At 43.1% G+C, this 20,225-nt stretch overlaps 1 protein-coding gene across 1 annotated transcript; it reads right to left on the bottom strand.

The window, feature by feature from the left end:
• Positions 1-1,836: 1,836 nt before the first annotated feature.
• PDIA3 (protein disulfide isomerase family A member 3) lies at positions 1,837-16,831 on the bottom strand. The gene is made up of 13 exons (XM_075858109.1): positions 16,537-16,831; positions 12,965-13,043; positions 11,861-11,978; positions 8,451-8,558; positions 8,220-8,349; positions 7,990-8,109; positions 6,353-6,478; positions 6,043-6,225; positions 5,741-5,849; positions 4,160-4,288; positions 3,254-3,333; positions 2,520-2,577; positions 1,837-2,287 (listed from the first exon to the last, which is right to left on the bottom strand). Exons 1-13 carry the CDS (start codon positions 16,686-16,688, stop codon positions 2,177-2,179), a joined length of 1,503 nt encoding a protein of 500 aa, XP_075714224.1. The 5' UTR covers positions 16,689-16,831; the 3' UTR covers positions 1,837-2,176.
• Positions 16,832-20,225: the final 3,394 nt, after the last annotated feature.

Raw genomic sequence — 20,225 nt, 5'->3', positions numbered from 1 at the left:
GAATCCATCATGACAGCACTACAGGAGGTTGCCCTATTGACCTCTGTAGGGACAGGAAGACAGAGAGGTTAAAAGGCCCCTCCCACCACCCACTTGCCAGTGTTTTTCAATTACTACACCAGGATGGATGCAACCCTATTTTTGTAAGGGTGCTGTCATGGATTCCTGGAAATACAATTACCGGTAGGTCTAATTCCTATTTTCCAGTACATCCCTCATGACAGCACTACAGGAGCAATACCAGATTAAATGCTCAGGGCGGGACTACGGATTGAAGGACTTTCCGTCCAAAACTTAAATCCGTATCGGACAGAACATCGAGCCTATAATGTTTGCAAAACGTATGATGGTTTGACCAAGTGGCAGCTCTGCAGATTTGGTCCATAGAGGCTTCTCTTCTTTCTGCCCAGGATGCCGAAAATGCCCTCGTTGAATGGGCTCTGATGCCTTGTGGGGCATAGTCCTTGGGACTTGTAGGCTTCTTGTATGGTAGTTTTTACCCATCTCGCTAGAGAGCCTTTTGAGGCTTTCTTTCCTCTATTCTTTCCCCCAAACAGGACAAATAGATTTTTATCTCGTCTCCGGGAGGAGGTTCTATCCAGATACTGAAGAATTGTTCGCCTGACATCCAGGCAATGGAATTTTTCTTCTTGTTGGTTTTTTGGATCTGGATAAAAAGGTAGAATTATTTCTTGTTCTCTATGGAAAGCAGTAGATACCTTTGGAATAAATGAAGGATCCAGCTTTAGAATGATCTTATCCTCTTGTACTTTTAGGTGACTGACAGAGATTGGATTTCTCCAATCCTTCTTGCTGAAGTAATAGCGACTAAGACTGCAGCTTTTAGAGTTAAAAAGTGCATACTAATTGTGTCGAACGGCTCAAAGGGGGGCTCACAAAGAGTCGTTAACACCACATTCAAATCCCAGGTAGGAACGGATTTCTTTAGGGAAGGTTTCAGTTTAGAGACCGCTTGAGTGAATCTTCTGATCCACTGATGTTCAGCCAGGGGAGTATTAAAATTGTTTCCTAAGGCTGAAATCTGTACTTTTAAGGTACTAGGACTAAGCCCTTTTTTGAATCCAGATTGTAAAAAATCTAGGATTTTCACGATGTTGGGAAAAAAGGGTTCTGGTCCTGGGTCTCCATAACAGGAACAGAATTTCTTCCAAATTTTTTGATAGATTTTTGAGGTAACTTCTTTATGACTTGATAAGATAGTTGAAATTACCTCATCTGACAGACCGTGGTTCCTCAAGATCTGCCTTTCAGGATCCAGGCTGACAATTTCAGAGTTTCTATTCCCTGAAAGAATAAGGGACCCTGGGAGAGAAGATTCTCCCTGACTGGGAGCATGATAGGGTCTTCCAACGCTAGGTATTTTACGATTGGAAACCAACTTCTTTTTGGCCAATAGGGAAGAATAATGATGAGCTTTGTCAAATCTTCCTGGATTTTTCTTAATACCATTGGTATTAGAGGAAACTGAGGAAAGGCATAGGCCAGATCCATGCCCCAGGGTTGGGACAATGCATCTACTCCCAATGGGTTGTCTCTGAGATTTGGGGAGAAGAATGTCTCTACTTGGGAGTTTTTCCTCGTGGCAAACAGGTCTATTTGTGGATAACCCCACCTTCGGGTTAAGGACAGAAAGACCTCCCTGTTTAGGGACCATTCTCCAGGGACTCCCTTGTCTATGTTGTTTGTGCAGAGCCACCACAGGAGGGATGATTTCACAGTCTCAGAAATCCAGAGCGCTGCCGTTTTTAATGTTTGACTATTATGGACAGCAGATTCCTGTTCAATTGTTGATCAATATAAACTAGTCAGACAACATTTAAAGGTGGGGGGGTGTTTATTGTCGAATCAGTTACAAAATGTACAAAAGAAATAAAATAGGTAACAAAACAAATACCATCAAATTTCACAGCCTCCCCCACCCAACCCTGTCCCTCCCAACCTAAATGGAAAAGTGGTGCCCCCACAGACAATCCACAGATATTCGTAGGTCCTTGGATCTTTCCAGCAGTGCATCTAAGAAATAATCTCTATTCAATGGTCATATTCCCTTCAGGACAAAGTTGTTTGTGTCCACAATGTTGTGTCCCCATAGATCCCAGTAATGTCAGGGTGATGACCCCCAACCTGCAGAAGTGCTGCTTTGACAAGATCTCATTTACAATTCTTCTTTCTTCTTCTTTTTGGGTTTATCATCATCTTTAATGATTGGAGGGTTTGTTGCTTCCTTCTTCAAGTAGCTAAGGAAGTCACTAACCTCTCTGCCACCCTACAAAGGGAGAAAAACAAAAAAACAAAAACATTAGTAATTCGGGCATGTAAGCAAATAAAGAACATTTGTCAGTTCCTGCTAAAAGTCGAATGTGTTTTAGCGCTGCCCATCTGACCAAGCATCTCTCTTGTTGGGGGGGGGGGGGGGGTAAAAGGGGACAGGAATCAGAATGAACACATTTGTCATTTATTCAACTTCATGGTTGTGTAATTTTAGAATGTAAACTCACCTCATATCTCTTTGGACTTTGTTTACTTCCAGCTTGTGCAAAGTAAATAGTGGGGAACCTGGAATACACACACATTAACGGATCACAGCAAAACACAGGTTCAACTCATTGCTGGGAGAATTTCTCTACATACTCGCTATAAAACGAATACCAATATCTATCCCTCTTAGTGGCGGTGAGCACAGCACAATGTATTACATGCATCCTTAGAAAGGAAAGCTTTAATGGGTTGCAACCCCCCCCCCCCTCTGCACTGGGATTTCCTTAATTTAAAGGGGCGGTCCGATGAGAAGTAATTTTCTTCAGAAACGAAAAAAACAAAACTTTGTTCCAAACATGCATGGATTGCATGTAGTCAGTCCCTGTCATGTTCACCCAGAAGTACCAAGCGTCCGTTTGTGGTGATGCACCGAAACTGGCTGAGGGGGGCGTTGCGTCCTCCTGTGTTGATTATGCGGACGGAGGGGCTGGCTGCCTGTCAGTCAATCAGCTAAGCCAACCCCCTCCTGTCATAGTCGATTCAGAGACTGGGAAGGGGACTGACATAGCTAATAAATTGAGACAGGCTGGCAGCCCCTTCATAGACACATAGGAATCTTAGGACAACCCCTTTAAGGAAAGAGAAGTATTTGGGTAATTGTCCTAGATTCTGTAGCTTCTCAAATATTGATTTTACCTTAGTTTAATATGGATGGATTTCAGATATTGCAGTGTAGAAATCACACTTTACTTACCCTCTGACTTCATAGTAAGAAGGCACATCATTAGCAGTAGCATCCATCTTGGCAATAACAATGTTTGGATCATTTTCCAGCTATGCAAAGAATAGAAATGACATTACGATTTGAAGCTAGAAAATAAAGTTTAAAATCTATGGTGAATCTTCAGCTAAGTTATGAACATCTAATGAGCCATCAGTCAGTAAAGGGAAAAAAAAAAAAAATTCAGATCTGTAGGCTGGAATCAGGGTTTTGCTGCATTTTTTGGTGAGGTTTTTTGTGCAGCCAGATGTTATATTAAAGTCGATTGTAAACCATGAAGTGCATTACATACAACTGCGTTTTGGTTTGTGGATCCCCCCCCCCCCCCAAACTCAATGTTCAAGATATGGCGTTTTTCCCCATAAGCTTCTCTATAGGACTAAATAGAACCTGCGCGAAATGAAAACTCCACTAAAAACGCATGTAACATTTTACCAACGCCGGCATTTAGAAGCCTTTTTTTATGCAGTTTAAAATGGAGAAAAAAAAAAAAGTCTGTGCATGAAGGAGACCTCAATCATCCCAGTTTATTACTATTAGCAGCTCTTGCTGGCACCAGCAGAAACTCAGCAGTTCCTGCACAGAAGGGAAATCCAAGTGCTTTACCAATACATGAAGTCCACCGCTGTGCACAGAAAGATACATGGCTGCCCCCTTTAGGATCATTGGGGAAATGGCAGTCATACCCCTAGCGATTGGAGAGTGATGGCATTCTAGCGATATGTCACTTGAGTTGAAATTAAAGGGTTAATTTCCTCAGTCACAAGGTTTGCTATATACCTCAAGTATTTAAAAGCATTGCTCAAATTTTACTTTCACAGCATCAAAACTCCCCTCAATGGTCTTCACCATGTCAGCTGAGTAAACCTTTATGCATACCTTCTCTCCAAGCTCCTTGTATTTGGGTTCCAGGTTTTTACAGTGTCCACACCATGGAGCATAGAACTCAATCAGAACATCCTTGTCGTCATTGTTTACAATTTCATCAAAGTTTTCAGCTACAACCACCTAAGGATATAAAGCGTCCACAGTGAAGGTCAGATGTTCCAGCAGGTTTCTTTCAGAGTACAAAGAGTCCCAATAATACATACACCCCTCTTTACTTTATACTGCCTAGTAAGCCAAACAAAATTCTAAAGATGGGAAATTTAGATCTATGCAGTAGGTAACTTACCCCAAAAATAAACATATTTGATGGAAATTTCTGAAGGCATTCTAAAGGCTAACCCATTATGGCAGAGCCATTTTTTAGTTTTGATTATCGCATATCAAAAGCTAGAACTTTATATTTTTATCGATAAGCTGTGTGAGGGCTTGTTTGTGCGACAAGTTTTATTTTTTTATGCCACTATTTGGGTACATAGAATTTATTGATTTTTAATTTCTCATTAGCCCTCAAAAAGTTAATGCCACCATTCTTTGCGGTGTGGTATAAACAACTATTCTGTGGGCCAATATGATTATGGCGATACCAAATTTATATAGTTTGTTTTACTACATTTTCACAATAAAAACGAACGCTTCAAGTATTTGTTTTATGCCACCATGCTTTATAATAAAAAAAAAAAAAAAATGAAGCCTATTTTACCGCCGACATAGCTGTGAGGTCTCATTTGGCAGGACTTGTAGCTTTAACGGTACCATTTGAGTACATGACTTATTGATTGCATTTTTAGGCAGGATGAACAGAAAACAAAATTCTGACATTGTTTTTATGGCATTAACAGTGCAGGTTAAATAGTGTAGTAGTGATATAGTTCGGGTCACCACGGATGCAACAATATCAGTGTAGCTTTTTTTTCTTCATAATACATTTTTATACTTTGGATATCTCAATTAACAAAATGCACTTCAATACTTATGTATTGCAGTGTATTATGCCTGTCAATGTAAAACCTTGGTTAGGCCCCTGGCAGCCATGGAGACCATCTGTCACTCGTGATCGCATTGAGGGGATGCGGATTGTGTGACAGAGGGAGCCCCCTCCGCTCTAGCCATTTAGATGCCACAGTCGCTATGGACCACAGAATCTAAGTAAAAACATCTGGGATCAGAGGCAACTCCGATTCAAGTCATTAGCGCATGAGACCGTCTGTTTAAACTAGATACCCGCTCTAGCCATCACGGTTCATCTGGCCCAGCCTTATGACAGCACTGTGAAAAACGCAAGGTTGTGTCTCGAGTACCCTTAAATGGGTTTTCCCCATCAGGGACATTTATGGCATATCCACAGGATACGCCATAAATGTCAGATGTGGGTCCCACCTCTGGGACCTGCACCTCTAGAACTGGGCCCCCTAAACCTTGTTCTATCTTTGTTTCCGTTGCGATTTGTAATTTCCTGTGGATATGCCACAAACGTCCCTGATGGGAATACCTTTTTAATGACTGCAGAGAAAAGGCATATGGGTTGCCATTAAGGGGTTAAACACTACCAGCGCCCAAATACTTTGCTTTTACCTTTACTGGGCCATCATTGTTTTGAGGAGTAGGCTCAGACTTTAGGTACTTCTTCAGTTGACCATCAAAGTAATCTTGCAGGAATCGCTCCAGTGCTTTCCCATCACGGCTAGTAGAATTAGAAAACCGGTATTACGCAATATATATTAATTGACGGTGGAACGGCAGCGGTTTATGGATTTAACCAATTCATGATCAGTCAGCAAATACTATAAATTGCCAGGATGTGAATTTCCAGGGTTTGGCCATAAATATGTTACATTGTCACGCTATTATCGGAGTATAGTAGACTGAATACTTACGTGAACTCTTCCTGCATCACATATTTCTCCCCTTTGGCAGTTTTAATTCCTACAACTGGAATATCTCCAGCACTGGCATCCAGACCAAACTCAGTCACTTCATGTGCGAAGGCCTTACGGTTGGCAATAGCAAAGTTAAGTTTGTTACCAGCATCAAGGAACTTCTTTGCCACCATCATTACTCTGAAAGGGAATTAAAGTTCAGAGTAATTGAGCTATAAACATTGCTATACATATCCTGTATGCAAAGAACTTAATTCAACCTATTGCAGAACGTTTTGACTTAGTGACTAAAGAAAATGTAGTTTACCTATTTCTCCAGTAGTTGGAGCCCTTGGGATTCTTCTCATAGTCCACATCATAGTAGGTCACAAGTAGATCCTTTCCTTGGATTAGTTCTCTGTTGTCTTCATTCATGTGAGGGCAAATTCCAAATCTAAAAAATGTATGGAACAATTGCAGAGTACGGTTTAGATTTTGCAAAAGAAAGTTTGTGTAACTAAACCTTCAAACTTCTGACATGGGATCGTGGCATGTCAGAAGATTTGATCAGTGGGGGTCCAAGCACTGAGACCACCACCGATCGCTACAGCGAAGTGGCAGAAGCACTCGGGTGAGTGCTGAGCAGCTTAGTTTCTGATAGGCTTCTCTCAGAAAACAGATGTAGCAGCGTATGGACGGACTTTCTGAAAAAAGTCGATCAGGCGCGAAACGGCCCAGCACTTAACAGAGCGCTTCTGCCGCTTTGTTCTAGCGATCGGTGGGGGTTTCAGTGCTTGGTCCCCAACTGATCAAAACTTCTGACATGTCAGAAGATTGAAGGTTTAGTTACACTTTAATAGAGCTGTGCTCTAGTTCCCTGCAGAGCTGCAGCCCCCTTGTCAGGATTGGCGAGGGATGAGTCCTGGAAGTCAGGCACCCACATAACAAAGTTATGGCATATCCTAGCTATGGCATATCCTAGCTATATACCACCCCTTTCTGTGATGGGAATAACCCTTTAAGCTGGCTAGAGGCAAGAGCTCGCTTGTTCAGCGGACTGCTATTTATCCCGAAACCACTATAAAACATGCTTATTTATGTCAATGGGAAGAGGCTTGTACTGACCTACTTAAAGTTAGGGCATCTGAGTATCGATTGCAAAATTAGACAAGATAGGATCAAAGCAAAGAAGGAAGGAATTGCTGGGTGTAGATATATTTTTTGGGGCATGGGTAATGAACACTGTTTAGTGTTCCTTTAAAGGCTATGTACACCTTTGAAAGTTTTTTTAAAATACAATTATCTGCAATTGGTGTAACTTCCTAAATACATCAAAAATTCTTTACTCAGATACAGCCGGTTTTGGATTCTGTGTACAGAGCAGCTGTTCTGTTCGCTTAGACTTTAAGCAATCCGTTCTGCTGACCTGACGGGTTCAGTGACAAGCAGGTCCTGTGTCTGACACACAGAATTCACCTGTAATCAATCACATCCAAGTTATAAACTTAGATGTGATAGTTACAGCACGATCCTGCATGTCAGACACAGGACCTGCTTGTCACTGAACCAGTCAGTCTCAGACTGGACTGCTTCAGGTCTAAGCGAACGGAACAGCTGCTCTGTACACAGAATACAAAACCGGCTGTATCTCAAAGAGTAAAGAATTTTTAATAAAGTGTATTTAGGAAATTGCACCAATCACAAGGATTAACAAAATTTAAAAATCAAATACCAGTTCAAAAAGTGTACATAGCCTTTAAGATGGTTTTGCTTATAACGTTCCAAAAGTAGTGTTTGAATACATTTGTAACGAAATCCTCTGCACGTTTTTTTTTTATATCGGTCACCCATATTCAAGTGGAAAAATCAAAAACCAACTGCCAAAGCCTTTATCCAATTGCATCTAAGGCTAAATAAGAATAAAGTGACCGGTTCATGGCGATTAAGAAAACCAAGAGAACTCACATGTTATCTTGGATGAACGTCTTGATTTTGTGGGAGGTGATCTTCTCATCAGCAGGGAACGAAACAGAGCTGTCTTCAAACTTGTTTGCAAGACGTGGCGGACGGAACAAAACGATTCCCCTTGAAACAAATATAAAAATAAAAATCATGTTAACAGATAGTCTTCATTATGACAGTTCTGCAGGAATGTTTGGCTGAACCCCACACTCATCTACAGGAAATCTACTTACTCTCCATTTGAATCATATTTATCCACCAGTTCGGTTTCACCAGTGTGTGCAAATCTGTATTTCTCCCTTAATGAGTTGGCAGCCTTCAGGAATTCGGAATGAGCTGTGCCGTACAGATCGCGGAAGAATCCTATATTGGGGAGAAGCTAGTTTAAATGCCTGCCAGCAAGTGTCAAAGACCAGCCAATTCTAGTGTACTAGCACATTGTGACACTCCTGCACGATACTCACCAACTACAGAGGCATCAGCTTCAGCAATGTATTTCTCAAATTCTTCAACGGATGGGAGATTAACAGATGCAGGACCTGACTGTTTCTTCATTGTGGTGACAATGCCATCTTAAAAAAAATAAAAAATTATATATGTATATTCTACATTTTTTAGATGTAGCAACCACACCTACAAAAAGCTCACAAAAACAGAGACTTCATTTATTGATGCATTTGCCGCGGTCACACAAAGCTGGCAGTCTGCCACATACAGCTAGGGCTACACCTAGACAATTTGAGCAGGATTTTTAGCAACTGACTTTCTAGAGTTATGAATTTTCCTATGAATCGCTCCAACGAGTGATTTATGAGCAAGTTTACAAACTTAATACTTCTCTAGACGATACAAATATATTACATGTACAAGTGGTTTCATGTGACTAGGCCGTGTGACTTACTGCACCATGGCAGTAACTAGAAGTTACATGAAGTGTTTAGAAGAAAAAACTCTTGTGCGTTGGATGAAAAAAAAAATTAATCCAAACAAAAAAGATCCAGCAGCACCGGTGGAAAGATGTAGGAAGATGTGGGTGCAGGCCCCAGGGAGCAGACCAAGCTCTCAATATCAACAGAGATCCAAAAATAGGCAGCACACCATAGATGTAGTGAAAAAAAAGAGGGTACTTTATTGGCCCCAAGTGCGACGTTTCAGCTCTATCCACTAGAGCCTTTCTTGAGAAAGGCTCTAGTGGATAGAGCTGAAACGTCGCACTTGGGGCCAATAAAGTACCCTCTTTTTTTCACTACATCTATGGTGTGCTGCCTATTTTTGGAGATATATATATATATATATAAAAAAAAAAAAGTGGCAACAGTAGCATGATTATTGCTTTACCAGCCATTTATTTCAAGAAATCTCTAGGGGTAGCTCTAGCCTACATACATAGACCCGGTAGGTACTATCCACTATATTGAAACTGAAGTTAAGTTTCAACTTTAGCCAAACCTCTCATACCAATTTAACTTATATGTGATTTATGGAAATTTGCAAGATTAAATAACAATCCTGACATTGCTTTGCAGCAGATATTATCCAGCACGTGTTTTACCCTTTAAGGCTGGGAACGGTGTTTAGGAAGCATAACTTTAAAAGGAGTCTCACCGCTGGTAGAACATGGAGCATGTCTAATCCAGGTACATCTGTACGCACAGAGGGAGTGGGGAAACACTGCCACATAACTGCTCTATACCCTATGTAGGTACAGAAAGGTCTACTCTAAACACAGTTCACTATTGCTGCGTACACTAGAAGGCAAGAACCAAAACACATACAACAGTTTTAGAAACTCCACTCTTTATACTTAAAGAAGCTCTGTCACCAGATTTTGCAACCCCTATCTGCTATTGCAACAGATCGGCGCTGCAATGTAGATTACAGTAACGTTTTTATTTTTTAAAAACGAGCATTTTTGGCCAAGTTATGACCATATTTGTATTTATGCAAATGAGGCTTGCAAAAGTACAACTGGGCGTGTTTAAAGTAAAAGTCCAAGTGGGCGTGTATTATGTGCGTACATCGGGGCGTTTTTACTTTTACTAGCTGGGCGTTAGGAATGGGAGTGTATGATGCTGACGAATCAGCATCATCCACTTCTGTTCGTTAACACCCAGCTTCTGGCAGTGCAGACACACAGCGTGTTCGAGAGATCACGCTGTGACGTCACTCACTTCCTGCCCCAGGTCCTGCATCGTGTCGGCCACATCGGCACCAGAGGCTACAGTTGATTCTGCAGCAGCATCAGCGTTTGCAGGTAAGTAGCTACATCGACTTACGTGCAAACGCTGATGCAGAATCAACTGTAGCCTCTGGTGCCAGTGTCCTCGCTCGTCTGACACGATGCAGGACCTGTGAGTGACGTCACAGCGTGATCTCTCGAGAACACGCTGTGTCTGCACTGCCAGAAGCTGGGCGTTCTGAAGAGAAGTGGATGATACTTCTCGTCAGAACGCCCAGCTAGTAAAAGTAAACACGCCCAGATGTAACGAACACAATACACGCCCAGTTGGACTTTAGCAAGCCTCATTTGCATAAATACAAAAATGGTCATAACTTGGCCAAAAATGCTCGTTTTTAAAAAATAAAAACGTTACTGTAATCTACATTGCAGCGCCGATCTGCTGCAATAGCAGATAGGGGTTGCAAAATCTGGTGACAGAGCCTCTTTAAATAATGTGGACAAGATACTGTCAGATTGCCATCACAGATGTGATCTTGTATATCAGAACAAAGCAAATGTTTGTTTCAGTTGTGATCTGTACAACAAAGTTAAAGTGTTAGGCCTCATTTACACGAGCGTAATATACGCGCGTGCTTTTCACGCGTGTCGTACGCACCTATATTAGTCTATGGGGCAGTGTAGATGATGCGTGAATTTTGCGCTGCGCGAGTGCGTTGCGTAAAACTCACGACATGTTCTATAATCGTGCGTTTTTCGCGCATCACGCACCCATTGAAGTCAATGGGTGCGTGAAAACCACGCATGCCGCACGGAAGCACTTCCGTGCGAACTGCGTGATTCGCGCAAGAGCTGTCAAAAGGATGAATGTAAACATAAAAGCACCACGTGCTTTTCTGTTTACAAACATCCAAACGGAGTGTCAAATTAGAGATGAGCGCACCGAACTTCACCGGGTTCGGCCGAACTCGTTTTGACCGAACCCGGCAAAAAATGTTCGGGTACGCGACGGCAGGAGACAGTCACTGTCCACGGTGCTGAAAGAGTTAAACTGGTTCAGCACCATGGACAGTGACTTCCGATCACAATATACATATACGTGTAAAAAAAACAAGAGGTTGTGACTTACCGATAACTCCCGGCTTCTTCCTCCAGTCCGACCTCCCGGGATGACAATTCAGTCCAAGTGACAGCTGCAGCCAATCACAGGCCAAGCACAGGCTGCAGCCAATCACAGGCTGCAGCGATCTCATGGACTGCCACGTCATCCTGGGAGGTGGGGCCGGATGACGAGAGGGACGCGTCACCAAGGCAACGGCCGGGAGACCGGACTGGAGGAAGCAGGAAGTTCCTGGTAAGTATGAACGTCTTTTTTTGATTCACAGGTTGGTGTATATTGTGATCGGAACTCACTGTTGAGGGTGCTGAAAGAGTTATTGCCGATCAGTTAGCTCTTTCAGCACCTTGGACAGTGACGGGCGTCGATTAGCCTCATCTCTATGATGGCGGCTGCACGAAAATCACGCAGCCGCGCATCATACATGGACACACAGAGCTATCAAGTGCCTTTTGCGCGCGCAAAATGCAGCGTTTTTTGCGCGCGCAAAACGCACACGCTCGTGTAAATCAGGCCTTACACTGATGCGGAGGTGCCCAGCTGTAACCCCTTCACACATGCATAATACAGTAACTTACCGGCAGACCTAGGCCCATCATAAGCGCCAGAGTCCTCTCCATTTCTAAAGACTTTAAGAGTAGGGTAGCCACTGACTCCATATTTGTTGCAAACGTTAGAATTTGCAGTACAATCCACCTGAGGAAAATATATTAAGTCATTTTAGAAAGTCTAAAACTAGCCCACAGATCAGTTCAGGGAGGGTCACCAGGATGGACCCTTTTAAGTTAAGGCGTCCGAGAAGTTCCCCCAAAGGGAAAAAAAAAAAAAAAAGGGAAACCATGAGCAGGTGGGTGCTCCGGTATCCTCTAAGCATTTCCTAGCCAAGGTCCTGTTCAGAGCTGAAAGTATGTGCATCTTCTATGCCAATATGAACAGTCACACTACATATACTGTATATTATTAACGAATGTTCCAATGGGCTTTTTTTTTCCGCGGCTGTTTTTATCATAGACTATGGAAAACCGCTCCAAAAACGGCAGTAAAAATCGCTGCGAAAATTGGAAGTGGCTTAAAAAAATATAATTAATTAAATCTGGAGCAGTTTTCCCTTGAAACCAGCTCCGTATTTTCAGACGTTTGAGTCTGCGTGTGAACATACCCTTAGTGTTAATAAACACTTACCACATGGATGTGGTCATGGAGTTTCTACTGGATATGAGGGCCTGAAATGGGATTTTTGGACAATTTAAAATTTGCATCTCTGGAACTTTATTTAGATTGAGCGAGTGCTGTGGGCAATTTTATTTCTGGCCGAGACGTACACCCTAAACGTTGTCTGATCTAGGTAGACCCATTCACTTTTGGAGCTCTCTCAATATGCTATTCGCTGCTGGAACCCCTGGCATTCAGCTGTTATCACTGGTGACCGCTGCCATTGCTTAAACAATTCCTGCAATGGAAAACGTAGCATTATAGGGTACCCACTGAAATCAAGGGCAACTATGTAAGAGGCGGTTGTGACCAGTCTATAACAAGCACTACACTCTGGCTAGCAGATGGGGGAAGGTGTCAACTTGGCAGCTTTCTTGACATTTTTTCAATGGGCTACAGTAAGTCACTCAGTTCATTTTCACTAACCAGGAAACCGCTTATCAACCTGCAAGGAAAAGAGAATATCGTACCTTAGCCAGAGCGACCGATCCCTTCAGCTTTGTGGCAGCTACCTCAAATTCTGGTGCAAGCTTCTTGCAGTGTCCACACCTATGAAGAAACACAATTTAAATAAGCCTGGTCACAAATGAATTGGCTACAAAAACGCACTCACTTAGGCCCCATGCACACAACCGTAAAAAAACAAAAAACAACTCCATAATTGCAGACTGCAATACTGTCCGCAATTATGGACCCGCCCGGTTCTATCAGGTCAGACACCTTTCCGTATCGCTACAGAAGCGTCCGTGCCTGGAATTATGGGGCTTGTCCTACTTTTCGATTTTGGCATGCCGTGCTCCAACACTTTGTATGGGAGCACGGCATGAAAATTCAGCCTGCAGCAGTCGGCGGACAGCCATGCTTGCAATCACGGGCCGTGATTATGGGCACGGCCATGTGCATGAGGCCTTAGCCTGCGTTCACGTTACGGCCGCAATGAACGTCAGCGTGGTTTTAAAATGGAGTGCAGCTATAAGCAGTTCGGTGGTTACTGGCAGCATAATATTGCAGCTGATACCACACGGTCTTTAACCAAACTTTTTTTTATAGCTTTGCTTTGAAAACCACACTGACAGTTACAGCCGCAATGTGTGAACATAGCCATACTGCAGTAACGCCCACATCAATTTAATGTATATATATTTGCATAGACATATGCAGAAGTCATAACCTGGCATTATACAGAGAGGAGAGGCTACATAAACACTACTTATCCGTCACGTCACTTCTGCAGGAAGTTCCTTCTCCTGTGTCCACCTCTGATAGGGAGCGCTGCATGTCAGCATCATGTATTACATTCAGTGCCCCAGTACATAATACCCACCTGTATATACTACTCATGTAAGTATTGCATGAGCATTCCATAGACACACGTGGTAAAGTAAAAAAATTGATAGAATGTTAATCTTAAAATTTTTTTAAAAAGCTTAACCAATCCTATTTTCCCAAAAAATGAAGACGCTCTCAGAATAAAGTGACAGAAAACAATGGGGGTAGAGGGAATACATATATATACACACACACACACACACACGCTCACACGCGCTCACACACACACGCGCGCTCACACACGCTCACACACACACACGCTCACACACACACACGCTCACACGCTCACACGCTCACACACACACACGCTCACACGCTCACACACACACACGCTCACACACACACACGCTCACACACACACACGCTCACACACACACACGCTCACACACACACGCTCACACGCTCACACACACACACGCTCACACGCTCACACGCTCACACACACACGCTCACACGCTCACACACACACGCTCACACGCTCACACACACACGCTCACACACACACACGCTCACACACACACACGCTCACACACACACACGCGCTCACAAGACTAGCATAGTCCTATTATTGACACGCAGAATAAAGTTAACGTGTCATTCTTACCACAGAGTGATTGCCGTAAAGTCAAAACACTAAAGACTTTGGTGGAATAGAGTTTCTCAATTCCACCACACAATCTTTTAAAGTTTCTCAGTACATTAAATGCCACCATTAAAAAAATACAGCGGGTCTAAAAAAGATAAAACAAATATGGAACAAAGATGGATTGTCCTGACTTGAGGGGAGAAACTAAGGAATCCGTTTTCCACCTCACTTCAGAAGTTATGCCCCCTGCAGACGGCCGTAGCTGTGTGGACAGCCTGTGATTACAGGCACGGACTGACCCGTATTTGTGGGTGGTGCTCCCATTATAAAGCATCCGAGCACCGTTCACAAAATCAAAAAAAAAATAGGACATGCCCTATTTTTTGCGAGTCATTTCTACAGTCCGGTCACTTGGCCATAAATATACGGGAAGGCGACTGGGCCATAGAAATGAATGGATCCGTATTTTTATCCGCAATTATGGATCAAAATTATGGTAGAATGCATGGGGCCTTACACAGGATGGACAGCCAACGAAGGCCTAAGGCCATTTTAGACTAAAAAGTGTGAGGGGAGGGGGTGACCACCATGTATCCCAGAATTTATTGAAAGTAGGACTATGAAGTCGTTGCACATAAAAAAAAGAAGTCAATTATTCCCACAAAATCGTGAAGAAAAGATAAATGGAAGTAGCACTTTAAAAGTTTGTACACAAAGGATTCTAATATTATGGGAAAGTAAGAGCTATAAAAGTCACTGCACGTATTTTACGTCATTACATTTGCTTTTCTGCATTTACAGCAGTGTAGGCAGGTGAAAATAATCTTGCTGCAGAAGAAGCTTCCTATCACAATACAGGATGAGAAGGAGGAAATCCTTGAAAGAATCAAATACATGATGGATTGCTTCATGCATCAGACCAATCAACAGTAGCCACCAAGTTCCAAACAGCCAATCAGAAGCAGACACCACAGCAAGAACACACCCATCTCCTCCAGTAGAGCGAGGCAGGATGGGAATAGTAGTTCATGAAGTGACGTCACTGGCTGCACAGGAAGGAGAGCAGAGCCCATGAGAACTACAAGTCCCTGCAGCAGCCACAGCCAACCGACAAAGCAACCTGGGACTAAGTGAAACATACCAACACAAAGTTACTACAGTATTTCACCTTTATATAATATACCTAGAAATAGAAACCACTGGTATACAAGTCCTGTGTCAGGCAAGATCACAGAAATATGTAGACATACAAATTAAGGTTAATAACCGTATTGTACTAAACAATAGCAACCTTAGCCGAAATGTGAACCTATCCAGCAGTCTATCACAAGTACAGAGAGGAAAGTTCCAACCATTATAAGGCATAAATAAGGGAAGGGACACCGGTCAAGCCTTGCTACAATCAATAGGACTGGATATCAATCAGTGGTCAGTGCAGGTATTAGATCACTACAAATATCCGTGCCAAGGAAAGCATCTATAGTACATTATACCAGACTGATGCAGCGGCTGATAACGGCACTAAACCTGAAGTCTAAGGGGCTGACTACACAGCAATAGTTTTAGGACCGAACACAATTTTAGCAATAAACAGGACTGGATTCTAGCAGAGGCCATGAGGCTCCCTTCTCCGGTGCAGATAAACGTCATATTATCCCATTAATAGCCAGTTTAGAAGCTGAAGTTCCTCGATGGGTTTACAAACAAAGCTCAGGAAGATAACTGCCCCCCTAACAAATATGAACTGCTCTTTATATAGAATCAACATATACTGCAGCACCGTACAATCAGGTAAGTGCTCTCCTTTCTAGCAGCCTCCAGACACAGATCGATTAGGAGCTAGATTTCTCATTGGAGTAGCAGTGTACTACAGGATTGCTGGCGTATACATGGAACATAACGTACATATACAACCCATAGGTAACAGCGACACCAATCACCCATAGATACAGGAGATCAGAGGGAAATGGATACTAGTATAATGCATTGTATGGATCTAGGGGATGCTTTATTGCTACTATGCAGGACAGCACTCATACACTATCCCCAGAAGTGTCACTGCGGTACCGCCCATGCATGCAGCAGGGAATAGGGTAAAGAGCGACAGTAGCGCAGAATGCCACTCACCAGGGCGCAAAGAACTCGACCAGGATGATCTGATACTGGGAGATGCGGCTCTCAAAGTCGTCGTCTGTGAACTCCAAGACATCTGAGGCCCAGGCAGTGCTAGCTGCAGCACCCAGGAGAAACAGGACGCTGAGGAGGAGGCTGCGCGTCATGTCGGGGTCAGTGTGGCGCGCGGTACAGAGCTCTCAGCAGCAGCACTACCTGACCTGTGTTACTGCGGAAGCCGAGGAGAAAAAGGCGAAAACCTGCCGGAAGTACCCACGGCTGGACCTGGAGCCGGAGTGTGGCATCTGCTCATTGGATGCAGCGTGATGACGTAATCTGTTGAAGGCGTGGACCCGGGCTCAGAACGCAGCTGGGCGTAACCACTGGAAGCTAACGAACTAGAAGGTGTGGTCGTGCAGGGGCGGGAAAGTGTGTCAGCCAGATCACGGGTTAAAGGTTATCAGGGGGGGCAGCTCCTGTACTAAAATCTATAGCCAGGCCGAAATCATGGTGAAGTTATCAGAAATGACAAATCATTGATACATGTGCACACGTGACCTTAAAGGGGAAGTCCTGTCAAAATGATGTTTTTCTATGTCAGATATATCATAGGGGTGTCTTTAGTGTCAGACCTCCACTGATTTCATACACTGTCCAAATCGGCTTGTAATTTATGAACATTTTCCATGGACTGAACTATCCCACATTTCTTGGCGTTGTGTGCAAAATTAGGGAGAGTATTATAAATCCCATCCTCTATATCATTAATAAATAAGTTGAATAATAGTGGTCCCAGCACGGAACCCTGGGGTACACCACTTATAACCAGGGACTATTCAGAGTAGGAATCATTGACCACAACTGTGGATACAGTCCTCGAGTCCTTAAAGGGAATGTGTCGCTAGAATTTTTATTTTTTTTATTTTTAAACAATTGTTATTTGAGTGATTACAAAATATTTTTAATTTTTTCACAAGTCAGGAAATATTATAAATTAGATTCTAATTTATAACATTTCCATGTGCTGGGCACTAGAGGGAGCAGTTCCCAAAATTGCAGCATTGGCATGTGGTAAAGCAACCTCATTGCTTTATGCTGCAAATTTGGGGTAGACACACTCGCTCTAGTGTCCTCACACAATCCCCCCTCCCTTATTCTGGCTAGTGCCAGGAGAACGAGGGGGTTGAATCTTCAAACCTCCTACACTGTGTGCCTCCATTTTCTGAGCGTCTGCACAGTGTAGGAGGATTAGATACAGTGGTAATCAGACACTATAACACGAACATAATACACACATCACATACACGAACATAAATTACCTTCTCCTGCCACCGCTGCCGCCTCCGCTCCTATTCCTTGCGCCTTCGCTTCCTTGAACATATGGCCGGAACTCGTCATCTTACTGTGCGGCAGCGGCTCCCGGTCCACATGAAAATGGCGCCGGATTTCGCTCTGCGAACGATCTTTGTCTTGGTCTGTGTGGGAGCGGCACATGCGCCGTTCCCACACAGACGGCGTACGCTTCAGAGAATGGAACGGCTCCCGTTCGCATTCTCTTTGGGGTTGTATGTGCCGTATTCCATCTCTGTATGTGTCGTTAATCGACACATACAGAGATGAAAAAAAATGGCAGCCCCCATAGAGAAGAAAAAGTAAGAACAAAGTAAAAAGTAGAACATGAGAACACAAATAAATAAAATGTATGTTAATATCACATTAAAATCAATATGATAAAGAAAAATAATTTTCATGACACCTTCCCTTTAATGGTGAGGTTGGGGGGTGTAAGTAATGCTATCTTGTATTTTGTAAGTCTTGCAGCCTGTGACAAAATCTCTTGTACCCCAATGGTGTTTGTTTTGACCCATGTAGTTGTGTAAGGACATCTTGTGCATGTCCTTTTGTCTCATGACAAAACAGGTTAAAAGGTTTTGTGCAGTCTACTATGCCTAAGGTTGGGTTCACACGAGCACATTACGTCCGTAATGGACGGAACGTATTTTGGCCGCAAGTCCCGGACCGAACACAGTGCAGGGAGCCGGGCTCCTAGCATCATAGTTATGTACGATGCTAGGAGTCCCTGCCTCGCTGCAGGACAACTGTCCCGTACAGTAATCATGTTTTCAGTACGGGACAGTAGTTCCACGGAGAGGCAGGGACTCCTAGCGTCGTACATAACAATGATGCTAGGAGCCCGGCTCCCTGCAGTGTGTTCGGTCCGGGACTTGCGGCCAAAATACGTTCCGTCCATTACGGACATAACATGCTCGTGTGAATCCAGCCTAAGGCTGGTGCAGCTAAAATTGCGTCATTCAGCTGCTGAAGTTTTGTCAATTGTCAATCAGTGAAAATGTTCTGCCTTTTTCCTAGTCATCATACCCTTCTTGTTGTACTACCTGAATTTGGAATTAGGGACCATTTCTTTAAATGTGTCCCTGCTGTCCACCATAGAAGCACAGACCCTTTCTCTTTGCCTCCTCAGAATTTGGCTTTCTTACTTGGTTTCTCCTAGGTCTATTTCCCTGTTGTCTTGTATTTCTCTGGGTGTCTGTGACTCAATGAATCATGATGAGCTGGGGTTTATTTGCCCTTTTCTGTTTCTGTCTTGCTTCCTGCTCTTCTAATGCCCTTAGGACCAAAATGGTTTGTGCCAAAGGTATCAGAATACAGTCCAGTTTGCTCATTACCGGGAAGGCATCAACATAAAATGGGTTATTAGAGGTAATGGGGTTATTAGTGCTCGGCCAAGTAGTCTTTGCACCTGGGGGAGAGGCATAGGGGGGTGTATAAGTAGTTTGTACTACCATAAGGGTGTATGAGCCTTTCCAAATTTACTGTCCCCACATCTCGCATAAAGCTCGTTCACATGTTGGTGTGAAACATTGCGAAAACATACCCAGGTATTTTATCTTGTTCTTCTCAGGGAATGAGTGTAGGGAGTATGTGGAACTACAGTTGATTGAGTGGCAGCTGTCGGTCCATGAGAGCAAACAATCCGACACTCATTAACCCCTAGTGGTTTTGCATTTTGAAATTTAGAACTAAAGGGGGCATTTATAGGATTACATTGACTCTCTATGGGGTACTACTACCCTCTGTAGATAATAGTTTTAACATCTGGATACTACTGAGATATTTCCCTTATAGTCTTTTCCATATTGATACTTGAGATGGGGATAGGGTGGGGATATAACCTGTACCTGTCCTGTGGGAAGTGGAGGTTTACGTATCGGAGGTATCAATGGGGGGGTTGACTATCATAGTGGTAGATATGTCTCTAGCTGCAGTGTGTTCTTCTTTTGATTTCTGACCTTATGTGTTTACATCTGGTTCTACTACAAAATGTTTCCCTTTCCTTTTCATCACTTTCTCTGACGCTTCTAACCAAGCTTGTACTGTCCATTGAATCTCTTTTTATATAGCCAATTACTCTCACAGCAAATCCTACATCTTTCCTCTCCTCCAAATCTCCCTTATTCCTTCTATCGCTCATCCTCCCTTCTGTGGTCTCACTGTATCCATAGCACCGGTTCTCCTAATTTTTTCCTGGCCCAAAGAACCTAATTTGCTATTTAGTGATCCCATTTTATTCCTGACTTCCACTTATAGAGTAGTGAGCCCTATTTTTTGAGGTCTAACCCTGGAACTATTTACCTAAGTTCCCCTTATCCACAAAATTTTAACCTAAATTTCACTTATTTTTA

This window comes from Rhinoderma darwinii, chromosome 3, assembly GCF_050947455.1.
Source record: "Rhinoderma darwinii isolate aRhiDar2 chromosome 3, aRhiDar2.hap1, whole genome shotgun sequence".
Classification (NCBI taxonomy): domain Eukaryota; kingdom Metazoa; phylum Chordata; class Amphibia; order Anura; family Rhinodermatidae; genus Rhinoderma; species Rhinoderma darwinii.
This window is presented reverse-complemented; position numbering and strand designations above follow the sequence as displayed.